Source organism: Anopheles arabiensis, chromosome 2 (assembly GCF_016920715.1).
Source record: "Anopheles arabiensis isolate DONGOLA chromosome 2, AaraD3, whole genome shotgun sequence".
In the NCBI taxonomy this organism is placed as follows: Eukaryota; Metazoa; Arthropoda; class Insecta; order Diptera; family Culicidae; genus Anopheles; species Anopheles arabiensis.
The window spans coordinates 82,340,467-82,353,210 of record NC_053517.1 but is presented as its reverse complement, the minus strand read 5'-3'; the positions used below and the strand labels follow the sequence as shown (position 1 = coordinate 82,353,210).

Genomic DNA, 12,744 nt, shown 5'->3' with positions numbered 1-12,744 from the left:
AGAAAACGTCACGTTCACCTTACACGGTCTGCCGTCTTCGTTTGTCGCCCTCCTCGATTTTTTGTTTGCCGGAACCAGACCAGCGGGACCTAGACCCGCATTATCTAGCCGCTAGTTCCCGCTGCACCCGCACGGGGAGACTAGCGGCTCGTGTGCGATTGCTTTTGTTTGTGTCGTGTGCGCGATCGAGACAACCATGAACCCTCGGGCGTGTAAGCGCACACTACCGCACTGTTGACTTTGCGCGGTTGGAGTACGGTGCCACAAAAAAATGGTGGCTCGTGTAGCCGCTCTCCCGCTGTGGATGCAGTGATTAGATTGCATAACGCCAATCCAGAGCGCACGGCATGCACTTTTAACGCTTAAAGAGAGCGGGAGTAGGGCTAAAGATCCGTATACAAGCAGTGTCTGGTAAAGGGCGCGCGCACACATCATCAATGAGCTACTTGCATCGGTAACCTTAAACCGGAAAGTTCATTTTTCATCCATTATGTCATTTGGCTCTTTCAGCACTGCAAAGGAAATGCATTCTGGAATGTTTTCGTGCAACAAAGAATGTTTGTAAACAAATGATTTAAAAACACACTTACCGTATAACAGGCGCATTGTCATTCTTCTTTCATTAATCAACTCCTCTTTTCCACTCTACAGTACGATCTTTTCGGCATCTTTTCTCTGCTCTTCGCGTATGTTTCTTTACCGTTGTTGTTGTTGTTGAGTTTTATTTATATATTATCACTTTAGTTTTGTTTTTCTTTTCTTCTTGTTTGTTTCTGTTATCTGTTATAGTTTTTATCTCTTCTTGCCTGCACCCCCTCTGCTGTTTTGCTTCCAGATTTTTGTTTCTTCTTCTTTCTTACTGTATTACATTGAGATGTGTGTTTATATGTTTTACTTGTTTTGTTGTTTTTCTTCTTTTTCTTCTTCTTCGACTCATTTTGTTGCATGTAGAAAACACTTGTGTGTACTTGTCGTGGCATTATACTGTATTTCTTTGTTTGCCTTTCCTGCAACAGATTGATGTAGATCGTAGCTTTGATGACGATCGTTTTTTTACATCACTTTCATCAATAATAATAGTACGAGTGAAGAAGAATGATGATGATCAGGGGCAAACCGTGCACAAATTTTGAGAATTGGCAAATTTGAAATACCAGTACACACTCACACACGCACACATACATTTACACACACACAGTAAGGTACATGAATTTATACGAATAAATGCAATCTCCGGCGCAACTGCAACTTCACGCAACAGGAGGAGGAGAAAAATCCACACTGAAAAGTATGTTAGCTGTTGTACATTACACCAGTTTTACTCTTCTACATGTGTGTGTGTGTGTTTGTATTTTCCCAACTGCTTCTCTTATGCCAATTTTTTTTTGTTTTTGTTACATTTATTACCAACTTTCCAATCGAAAATGGTTCTTCTCTTTATCGGCTCTTTTCACCTTTTCTCTTTTTCTCTTTACTGCATATGTGTATATATGTGTGCTACTGCCTCGTCACACTTACCATCTTCCACCATCTACGTTCAACGCGTTGAGAAGGATAAAAAGATCGTACATGTGTGTGTATAATAGAGCTTTTGGGTACTGTTATTTTAGAATCGTTATTTTCCACTGCTCTTCCACATCGTCTTTGTGTCATTCTCTCTGTGTAGAGCGGTTGTGTTATGTGATTCGTTTGCTAAATAGTAATTATTAAGAAAGTCTTATCCCAATTCACCTCGTACACTCATGTGTCTTCGCGTCACATGAGCAGATGGATGATGGGATTACGGATAGGTTGTTTTTTCTTCTTTTTTGTTTTGAGTTTTATTTCATCCTCAACACAAACGGTTAAAATTCTAATTTACTGAGCACGTGGCACTTTACACCAGCATCTTCCCGCAGTGTAAAAGATGCCTCTCCAACCACACACATTTACTCATACACTCTTCGGCCGAATGAAGAGTAGTGCTTGATCGAATCCGAACCCGCCAGGCAAACGAAACAAAAAAAGACTAAACCTTTCGCACTAATAATAAATGAAATACACTATCGCTACTACTGTTGCTAGAAACAAATTAAACTAAATTATAATGCATCGCATTGTGGTGTTTTCTTTTCTCTTCTTTTTTCCTAAAACATCCTAAATTAACTAAAAGAACATTTTTTTCTTCTTCCGATCATTAAAAGTATGCATTTTCGAGCAAGTAAAATAAAATCACGAAACAATAACCTATACTCGCGAGATTCGGGCTAAACGGGGTGGTTTTTGTTAAAAAAAAGAAAGAAAAGTTTATCATCGCTGGAAGGCGTACAGCGTACGTCAACACAGACACACGATAAGCAACAGAAAACAAAAAACAAAACAAAAAACATAATAATTATGCCATCTAACCAGCTCAAACCTGCGCTTGGTCGATCGTTTGCAAATGCGAAACCACAGTGCTTGGCTGGGGAGAAAAAGGGGGAAAGAGGATGTGTGTGTTTACCTACAACGTACAGCTAATCAGCCTTCGGGGTATTTATACAAGCACAGAGTTTAGACGTTCAACCCGCCCCTTCGATGCAAACACCCTAAGGAACTTCTGTCCTGTTGCCGTCTACCTGCCCTCTTTTTTTTCAAAGCAGAATTACTACTCTAAATTATGTGCTTTTTGTTTCTCCACACCCAAATCCAAGGGAGCTGCTGAAACCCCCATTTTACAACATACCCGTGTACGCTACCTACTACCACACCACGCCGGTAAGAAGATTTGCTACGGTGTGATGACTGATGTAAACTGAGCATTGTACCCGTCCATTCGAAGACGACACGATGGGGGCACGGAGCATTCGTAAATAGCAAAAAGACGGCGGTAAAAAAGGCGCACGCACACACAGGACCACTTAAAACCCACTAAACAGAGAATATTCAGAATATTCAATCGCAATAAAAGGGGAAGGGGAAGGGCAGTATGCGGTTGCTTTGTCCCCTTTGACAGCGGACTGATTGATCGGGTCGCGGTGGTGCGATCAAACCACTAATTATTATAATTCGATAAAACTTCATGCGTATTCAGTATTTTAATGTCTCGCGTTTTTCTCTCTCTCTCTCTCACTTCCCTTTTCAAATTAACATTCTTGAGCAAACAGACACGCACACGCACGCACGCACACGGAAGGTATGTCACGATCTATGCACGATCAAATGCTACGTTTATTGCGGTGCATGGTTGTTTCGTTTTTGTAATGATCTCATTCGAAGAATCGTTTGGTCTTTTTTTGGAATGAAAATTGTAGCAACGCAGCAAACCCCTGTACACTCGTCGGCGTTGCGTTGAAAATCGAGCAAATTATGGCAGCAAACAGGCTACACCGATTTTGAGATTCTTATGTTTTCATACTACACACACACACTTTCCTTGCCGCTCTCTCTCTCGCGTCTCTTTTAATCTTTTAAATGCTTGTACCGATCCCGGTCGCGTAACTCCCGGCAACGCAGTAGAGCGTTTGAAAAATATACCTAATTCTTACTGCTTCAAAACGGAAAACAAACAGGACCGCTTAAAAGTTCAATCTGCCGCTCGTACTACTGCTACTACTGCTACTACTACTCCTGCACAGCATTGAGTATAATATTTATGTGTGTATGTCGGTTAGGCAAATAAAGGAGGAGCTTTACTGCGCAAAACAGCAAAACGAAACGAAACGAAACGAAAAAAAAACCACGTGCTATGCTTCCGTTCTCGATGGCGAATTTTGTAAATGATAGATGATAGAGAGTAAGCGCAAATGCGCTTTCATGTGCAACCAGGGTTTGAACACATTTCCCTTTCCTTTCTGGCACCTTGGCACGCGCGGATGTGTGTTTTTGTGTGTGGTGCTGTTTGAAGGGATCTTGTGGAAGAAGCCATTGGCTACGATCGTCTGGTTGACAAACCGTACATTACTAATCATTTCCTACTTCCACACACTCTGTCCAAACACACTAGCAGGTCCAACAAAACTCCGCGGATCTTGCCCGGAACTAAAGGGGGACGACACTAATGGCGCGCTTTACTCGTGTTCGCTCGGAGCGCCCGGATAGTAGTACGGTGGTGGGCGTTCATACTCTGCTGCCGGTGGTGCCATCGGCGGGTTCTGGTACCGTGGCGGAGCTCCATCCCAGTTTCTGAAAGTGTGCAAGCAAAGCATACCATTAGAGGAAAAGATAATCCAACGAGCGATAAAGTCACATTACTAGCAAAATGAAAACAACAAAAACTGTGATGTGAAAAGAAAGAGAGACAGAGAGAAAGGAGTAATAAGGGTATAGAGAAAAAGTGCATGTTTTGTTTTTGGTTATCTTATTTTTTTGTTTGTTTAGTTTACTTTTTCTGTTACTATTTACACTATTATCAGTACACAGTACATTTACACGTGCATACATACACATACACACGCGATAGTTTCTTTCGCGTACTTTTTTCTCCATCAGCACCAAACAAACACATACACATGAACATACATCTCATCTGGTCCTAACTGTTTGGGCACCTTACATGGCCTTGTTTTCCTTTTCACATTATCTATCTATGTTTATTGTTTTGTTTCCAATTGTTTTGTTCGATTTTTGACATTTGTTTCAATTCAACTAACTTTACCTCTCACCTTCCTCGCGTTCGCCAATATACGTCTACCGCGTGCTTTGCCAACCACTTGCGCAACCAGTGGTTAGGCGTTGCGTCACTTTCTTACGGGGCAAATGCGCATAACAAAACCAATCGACAACACAAAAAGGAACAAACAGTCCGGGAAATTGCCTGGGATCAGTGTGTGTATGTGTGCGAGAGACAGAAAAAGAGGCCAAAGGGTGGGGGGATGAGACTACGATCATTCACTACGGGGAGGATCAGGAAGATCGAGTGATGGTGTCGAGATGCTTGGAGCATCAACCAACAACACACATTATGCAGGTTTTTCATATGCAATCGGACGATTTGTATTATTATTTTTATTGTTACTCACAGATTGCTGCAGAGGTGCGCGTTTGCGGTGTTGTGTATGTGTCTTTGCGTTACGAAGGGGGAGGAGGAGGTTCTTACATTACGAAATAGGACGATAGCATTGTTGCTGTTGCGGCAAACCGAACCCAGCCCGTGGCCGACTATCACAGGTGCTCATATAGTGGCATCTTTTTAGTTTAGTTTTAGGGGGATTTGTGTAGGGTTGGGTGTGTTTGTGAACGAGACAAGAACGAAGCAGAATCGTTTGGGCCGATGGATCGTTGATGATGGTTGAGGAACGCAGTGGTAGAATCGAATTATATCCCGAAAGAAGGGAAAGAAAAGGGAAAAAAGACAAATATTTAAAGAAATATATCAGAAAAAGACACACACACATTAACATCACGGTACCAACGTTACAGTTTTACACGACATTTACACAAACATCTCGGTCGTGAGAGGTATGAAGAAAACCAAACATGAGATGTGTGGATTAGAATGGAAGTTTTTCAGTTCGATTTTGTGCGTGATTAAAAAAATGAGGAACAAATCAGAGAAAAGCCTTCTTATTCAACAAATGATCACCCAATTTGTCTACCAGACATCAACGTGAGAAGAAGGAAAGTGTATGTACAGCGGTGGTAAAGCACTGATTGTGCCACTAAACGCTTACTAGTGTTACTGTGCTAGTGTAGCTAGTGTGACAGTAGGATAAAAGTACAAAACATTCCTCTACGTTACGTTAGCGTTACGCGTTACGCCTGTACGTCTAACACCCAAGCAGCATATTGGTGTAACCATATATTCAATGTATCACTGTACTGCGGAAGTAGGAATATTGCAAGAAGCCCAAAAGAAGCTATGATCTAATGTGCCCAAAACCGTAGACAAACAGCTCAAAAATATTGAACAGATACGGATTCGAACGATCCGGATCTGAAAAGTGAGCGAGTGAAACATGCATCAGTTTTTTAAAGATCCGGATCATCGCTTCTCTTAGAGATACAAGAGCGAATGATCGAATGCGCAAGTGAGCAGGTAACATGCATTCGTTTTTGAAAGATCCGTATGATCGCTTCTCTGAGGGAAACAGAGACGAATGATAAAGGATATTAAGGCGTGTGTACGCGAATAGCATATTTGTTCACAATATGCAATCGAATGGAGATATATGCGTGCGAAATGTCAATTCCGTACAAAAATTAACACACACCCTGACTCTTCTGCGCTAATCGTGTGAATGCGACTTTGGCGATTGTATTGTACTAGAGATGTGCCAAATGAACCAGCATCATGCGGTTCATTCAGTTCACGAGAAAAAAAATGAATTAACCGGTTCGCAAGAACCAAAAAATTATGGGAAGCATCCAAAACAAATTTAGGAAATAACCAAATAAACCTTGGAAAAGCCCTGTAAAAGATGTTCTCTTTCACTTTTACTGCAGATTTGGCATTAATTGTCAAGTTAGCAGAGAACGAACGATTGATCGATTGACCCGATCAAATGATCCGGGATACGTTTTTGAATGAACCGGGACTGAGCCGATTTTCAAAAAGATTCGTTTTTAACACCTTTAGTTTAAATGAAAGCTTTTCGTACCTCTCAATGAAGGGATTCAAACTTAGATGTGATAATGATGCAAAAAATGCACTTAGGAAACGTTATTTTGGTTCGGGCGTTATCGGACTACTAAAATTTAGTGTTTACACACAAATGCATGTTTTTGAGTTGCTTGTCTTGATAAAAAGAGAAAACCAAATAATCGTTTGAAAAAAAAAACAAACTTATTTTCAAGTACCAGCAAAAAAAGACATGCAAGTATCACTCAATGTCACACAGAGTCCATAAAGTATGTCAACTTTATAAGATCGTATGAAAAAGTTTGTAATGACATCCAAATGGTAATCAAAGCAAAACAGATTTTTAATATTTTTTTTGAGGTCGGTTGACTTTTCGTATTCGTTACCGTAATTTTTCGATTTGTCTTGCAGCGGAGTTTAAAATAATAAAATTTGATTTTTTTTAACAATATTAAGTTACTATATAAGCAATACGGCCTTTTTGAATCGTTCCTTCTGAATAAAAAAATCAAGTTACTAAAACATTAAAAAACAATAAAATGTTGTCTCACTTCAGAATTAAATCAAATAACTAATGAAGCGACGAAAATCACAAACTTAAAGCAAAACTACACGAAACTATTTCATATTTGGTTTAAATAGTTTGGTTGAAAAATTAGAATGTTACAAAACCAACACCGGATAGTCGACGTCGAAAGGTAAAAAGAGGCAAATGAGGCCAATAGGCTTAAAGTCTCTATAAAAATAAAGAAAAAAAAAGGTATGATCAAAATGCAACTTGGGGATTTTCTTTAGCATGTAACGCTGCTCGAATGTAACGCAGAGAAGAGCTCTTTACTTTCACCGACAGTGTAGTGCTGCTAATACCAAATGTCCTCTCCTAAAGGGAATTGTGTCGGAACGTGATAATAAACACAAACACACTGGGGGGGACAACAATCAAGCAAGTAAACGAGTGTAGCGTACCGAGCTAGAAATTTACAGTAAACAGGTGAATAGGAGTGGACCTAGAGGAACCAAAACGACAACACAACAACAACAACATCAGCACAAACATAATGAGATGACTATGGCCACAACATACACGAGCGGTTTTGATCCCTTTGTAAGGCAAAAGAGAGAGAGTGGGATAGCGAGAGATATAGCAAGGATGAAGCTCTGGTAGGAAAACCTGTCACCACGGTGCCCATCATCGCGACAACGGTCTAACCGCATCGGCGGACCGTGTCTCTTTGCCGCTGTCCGACGACTCTCGCTAAGGCTACACTACTCGCACACTACCAGTCCGGGGCAGGTACACGCTAGTACTTCTCGTAACCACTGTCGGTACGGGTTGCGGACTGCTTGCCACCGCTCTGCTCCTCACTGGCCAGCGAACGGGGCCGCCGGAAGGACATGGTACGGAAGTCGAGCGGGGAAGGCGTCCGCGTCGGCACGAGCGCCATCGATCGGACCGATCCAACGCTACTGCTATTGCTTCGGCTAACATGCCCGGGCCGTGGTGGCACATGCTGATAATGATGGTGGTGTTGATGGTGGTGTTGCTGCTGCTGCTGCAGCAGTAAGGCGTTATGGTGCGGCCGTCGCTCTTGCACACCCGTCACCGTTAGCAGATCGGACGAGCCACGACCACCGGCAGCAGGCACACGATCGACCTGCTCCAGTGCCGTTTGAAAGTCGTCGAAGAAGCTTTTACTAAACAGACGGCTAAGCATCCGGTTCGGCGAGTCGCCACCGTGCTCCGGCCGGGGCTGAGACCTCCGGAACGAGGCGGGACTGGTGTTCTGATACCCACTGTAGGGTGCAGACGGTGGTGGTGGATCTGCGTCCAGCGACTCGTCCGGCGCAGACAGCGACATTGGCAGTGACAGTGGCAGGGGAGTCGAGTGGTGTCGTTGGTGCAGTGTGGTGCGCTGCTGCTGCTGCTGGTGGGAAGTTGTTAGTAGTACCGGAGGTGGCGGGGACGAAGAGGCCGCCGTATCGCTGCCGCGATGGGTTAGTATTGAAGGGATCTGTGACACTACACTGTTCGGAAGTACAGAAATACAGAGGCAGGAAGTTAGCGACGCACATGCCAACACCACGGTAGGCCCTCGTTCCAGGGAGGGGGGAGAGGGCGTGTTAAGCGTGAACTTTGGATTGTGTGGGTGCGTGTGTGTCGTTTTCATGAGCGATTTCGGTCGCATATTACAAGATGATGAGGACGCACGTCGTGGCGTGACACGATCGCAATGGAAGACACAAAACCAATCTCCAAAAGTGTGTGTGTTGTTGAGGGTCTTTTAAATGATGATCTTCGAGCTAGACAAAAAAAGATGAGAGTACTACAAAAAGGACCGGGGAAAACACACACTCAGACACACCTACCCTAGCACTACTACTCATTATCCTACATACTAGTCTTCTACTAACAAAAACAGACACACACACACGACACCGCTCCTACTGGTGACGGGGTGGGCGGTCCCTCTGCTTATGCTACTGAGATGATGAAACGCATCAGCGTCCCTTGATGACGGCCAAATGTAACGTGAAGACGAGCACTCGCCTTCTCTTCGCTTCCAAAAACAAACGGACGTTTATGCGCGCTTATATGGTTTATGCTTGAATATACGGGGATGGAATCGTACAATGCATGTTCATGTGTATGTGTGTATGTAAAAATTGGTTGTTCTTATGGTATATATGAAAGTTCAAGCGTTCAAGTGCACCGAGAACGACGCTTGTTTTACGCTGCTACGGTACCGCACAAGTACCACGAATGGAGTTGCTTTTAGAGTTTTTGAGTATTTTTTTATCATTATTTACACACAAAATGCTACAACCACACGGAGCGGAACGTCACACTTACTTCGGAGCCATATCGTTGTACCGCGGGTCGCGGCTGTGCGAAGGGCTGCCCTCTTCGTAGTAGATCTCGCGGCGATCGCGCGACTCACGGCGACGGTCCTGCTTCTTGCGGCGCTTGTTTTTCGGACCACTGGAAAACAGAAACACAACCAGAGAAAAAAGGAGTGGCGATTAGAAAAAAGGGGTATTGATCGATTAAAAAAAAACAAACCGCTCCGACTACTGCATTACTAATTGCTGAAATAATGTTGATTCGTTTCAATTCATTTCAATTAAAATATGCACTACGGAATAAGGTATATACGGATACGAAATACTTTCCAAAGTGGATAATGTATGTAATATGTGTGGCATATCATGTATAGAGTAAGGTCCTAGAAAACTCATCACAAAACACATCGGTTAAACATATCCAGAGGGGTTTTTTTGGGATTTTTTTTATCGCTCATAAACAGCAAAAGAGACAAAACAGACAAAACCGATAGAGAAAACAAAATACAAATGCGCAAACAATGGAGTAAACGTTACCAAACCAAATCGCAAAAGACAGAAATCATCTCAATCAAGAGATATAGAGAGGGAGAATAAGGAGAATAAGAACAAAAAAACAGAAAATGCAGGCGATTAATAAACGAACAGTTGTTACGGTGAGAGACACGTTTCGCATGGGATGGGTGGTAGGTAAAAATGGGGTCGTTTTGCTTTGGGCATCGTAATTAAACTATCATTCGATCAAAGGGCAGGCCGGGGAGAGCGGAACACCTAATCGTTCCTGGCTCCTAATGCTCATTTGCACGCTCGTGTACCCCCCACAACATCTTTTCCCCCGCACAAATGGGACATGCTGGCAGCCGCCTGAGGGGGGGGGAACTTACCTCGCGAGAGGAATGTTATCACGCTCGGTGTAGGCATCATACAGATACTCACTGTAATGAGAACGGAAAATGACAAGAAGAGAAACAATACCACAAACATAAAATATCGCATCCAATAGAGTGAGAGTGAGTGAGAGAGATAGAGAGAGTGAGAGAAAGTTTGCCATCACCACACGCAAAAACCAACTTGCAAGAAGGAGGGATTGTGTTTTTTTTTTTGGCTGAAACCGTTTTTTTTGGCGAGAAACTAATACGAAAACACAAAATAATAATAAGAAAACACACTATTTTACACTCTTTTCAAACCGTGACTTTGAAACCAAATTACTTCAAATCCAATCTAATAATGAATCAAATCTACACGAACGAACGAATGAGTATGAGAGGGTGGGGGGGGTAACAAACCCCGATAGTGATGGTATGTGACGGATGTGTGTTATGAGGAAAGGGGAAGAGATTAAAGAAACGAAAGACGAAAAAGATGAACACACAAATTATACGTTTTCTTGCACTAAATGCGGCAGTGTATTTGCGGTGCACGATGCAGAGGAGATTTTGTTTTTTTCTGGGGTTGATGCATATCCTTGTTGCAATGTCCAGTGCAGAGCGTTCCTTCTAGCACGCGTGCATCATCACCGTTGAGGTTGAGAACGAAAAGTGGGAAGCAGACGCTTCAAATACATATTTAACACGTGCGCCCCATCGAACGATGAACGGAAACAGACAGCTCACGTAGTTTGATTTGCTGAGAGTTTGAGAGAAGCAACATCGAAAGCTCAAACTCTAGCCAAACTGTGGTTTTGTCATTTGGTGCCTTTTTTGTACAGCATTTTCCAAAAAGATTAACACGTGAGCTGCTGCTGTGGTTGTTTGAGCTTCATTAGAACTACACCTCATTAAAAAGGTTATCTTTTTATTTATTCAAAATAACTAATCCCGAACTGTGCCGGAGTAGAGGAAGCACCTTAGCCCATTTTATTTTGGAAACGTTTTTTTATTATTAAACTGATTCTACACTAAACTAGGCTAAATTACAGTTAAATTGAGCTTTACAGTATTATTAGGGTCAACAGAAAGGAGTTTGCATATTTACAACTTGCTAGCATAACCAATAACTTAAGTAGTGCATTCGATGTACAGTGGATTTATTAAATAATTGCAAAAACATAACCGTATTTACCATAGGAAAATCTCTTTTAATAGTAACAGCTGCCATTATCAGCTAATGTATACATTCCAGCAAACAAAAAACAGCATATACCCATTCAAACTTGCCAAGTTTACAAAATTCGCTCAAAGCTTAATGTTAATATTTTGCATAAAATAAACTTAAACCATGAATTACGCTCCGCTGCCCGGAAGGAATTTTTAAAAAACTAAAAAGCAAATCTTAAAGCACAAGTGGAATCCGAATACCCTGCCGGTCACATTTTAATACTGTTACAGTGGGAAGCTCGTTATAAAGCGATCGGCATGCAGCACAGTCTACTATACTCCGCACAAACTAATCTCATGCAATGATCACTAAACTACAGTAAAACGTCGACACGTTTTAGTACATACATGCACACACATGCAAGCGCAATGTTTAACTATACTTTTTGGAGATCTACTTAAGCCATGCAGTTGTTCAGGGGTGGCTGCTGGAATCACTACTGTAAGCTAGAGGGGTGTGGAAAGGGAGAGAAGAACTATCATTTGGCACTTACGATTCCACCATCGGGCCCGGGTAGGGATCCGACTTTTGGTACAGCGTCGACAGCTTGACGCCGAAAATGATCGACGGCAGGAACAGTAGCAGACACCACACAACGCCAGCCCAGAATCCATTCTAAAGCGGGAGAGTACAAAGCGATGGATTAATTGGTATAATTTGTGTTGCGGTTGTGTATGAAATACTTACGAATGGATCGACGATGCGATTGCACGACGCTACAATGACCGATTCGTACACGTTGTATACCGGTCCGCACAGCCCGATGTCGCCCTCGGTCGACTCGATCACGAGCGTGATGTACGAATGGATCTGGTTGTTAAACCCGGACACCAGCTCCTCAGTCACGTTCTGCACGAACGTTTTGCCGTACTTGTTGATGTACTCTTCGGCGTCCTTGATCTGGGTCAGGAACTTATCGATCGCCGCCGAGAACGACTTTTCGCCAAACTTCAGGCTAGTGTCTAGCGTGGTGGACAGCTTAATCAGCTCGTTGGTAGACGCAATCATCGGATCGACGAGGTTGGTCTGAAAGTGTGAACCAAAGGCTCGGTGGAACTTTTCTTAACACGAGACAGCCGGACCTGCTACCTACCTGGTAGGAAGACAGATGGAGCGCTTGGTTTTTGAGGTTCACTTTGATGTCGTTCATTTCCTTGCCGGATGGCACACGGTTCGCCACCTCTCGCAGCTTGTCGGCGATTTCGTTCAAGTTGTACTCGGTGATGTTGAAGGTCAACTGTTAAAATTATACCAAAAGAGAAAAC

General features: G+C 42.7%; 2 protein-coding genes across 6 annotated transcripts in view; both read right to left on the bottom strand.

The window, feature by feature from the left end:
• Positions 1-1,303: 1,303 nt before the first annotated feature.
• The window catches only part of LOC120896295 (prominin-like protein), a 44,558-nt gene continuing 33,117 nt past the window's right edge, over positions 1,304-12,744 (bottom strand). For 3 of the 5 annotated variants that reach the window (XM_040300303.1, XM_040300318.1, XM_040300310.1), the window contains 6 exons: positions 12,573-12,716; positions 12,167-12,505; positions 11,973-12,094; positions 10,264-10,314; positions 9,390-9,518; positions 1,304-4,143 (listed from right to left, as the gene is read on the bottom strand). In XM_040300303.1, the coding sequence (XP_040156237.1) occupies positions 4,029-4,143; positions 9,390-9,518; positions 10,264-10,314; positions 11,973-12,094; positions 12,167-12,505; positions 12,573-12,716 (900 nt within the window). In that variant the 3' untranslated portion in view covers positions 1,304-4,028. Of the gene's footprint in view, positions 4,144-4,979; positions 5,146-9,389; positions 9,519-10,263; positions 10,315-11,972; positions 12,095-12,166; positions 12,506-12,572; positions 12,717-12,744 lie in introns of all 5 variants that reach the window. The other 2 variants (XR_005738417.1, XM_040300332.1) reach the window with 2 other exon arrangements.
• On the bottom strand, positions 5,153-9,376 carry LOC120896320 (putative uncharacterized protein DDB_G0288537). The gene has a single exon (XM_040300345.1). The coding sequence runs from the start codon at positions 8,722-8,724 to the stop codon at positions 7,840-7,842; it is 885 nt and encodes a 294-aa protein (XP_040156279.1). The 5' UTR covers positions 8,725-9,376; the 3' UTR covers positions 5,153-7,839.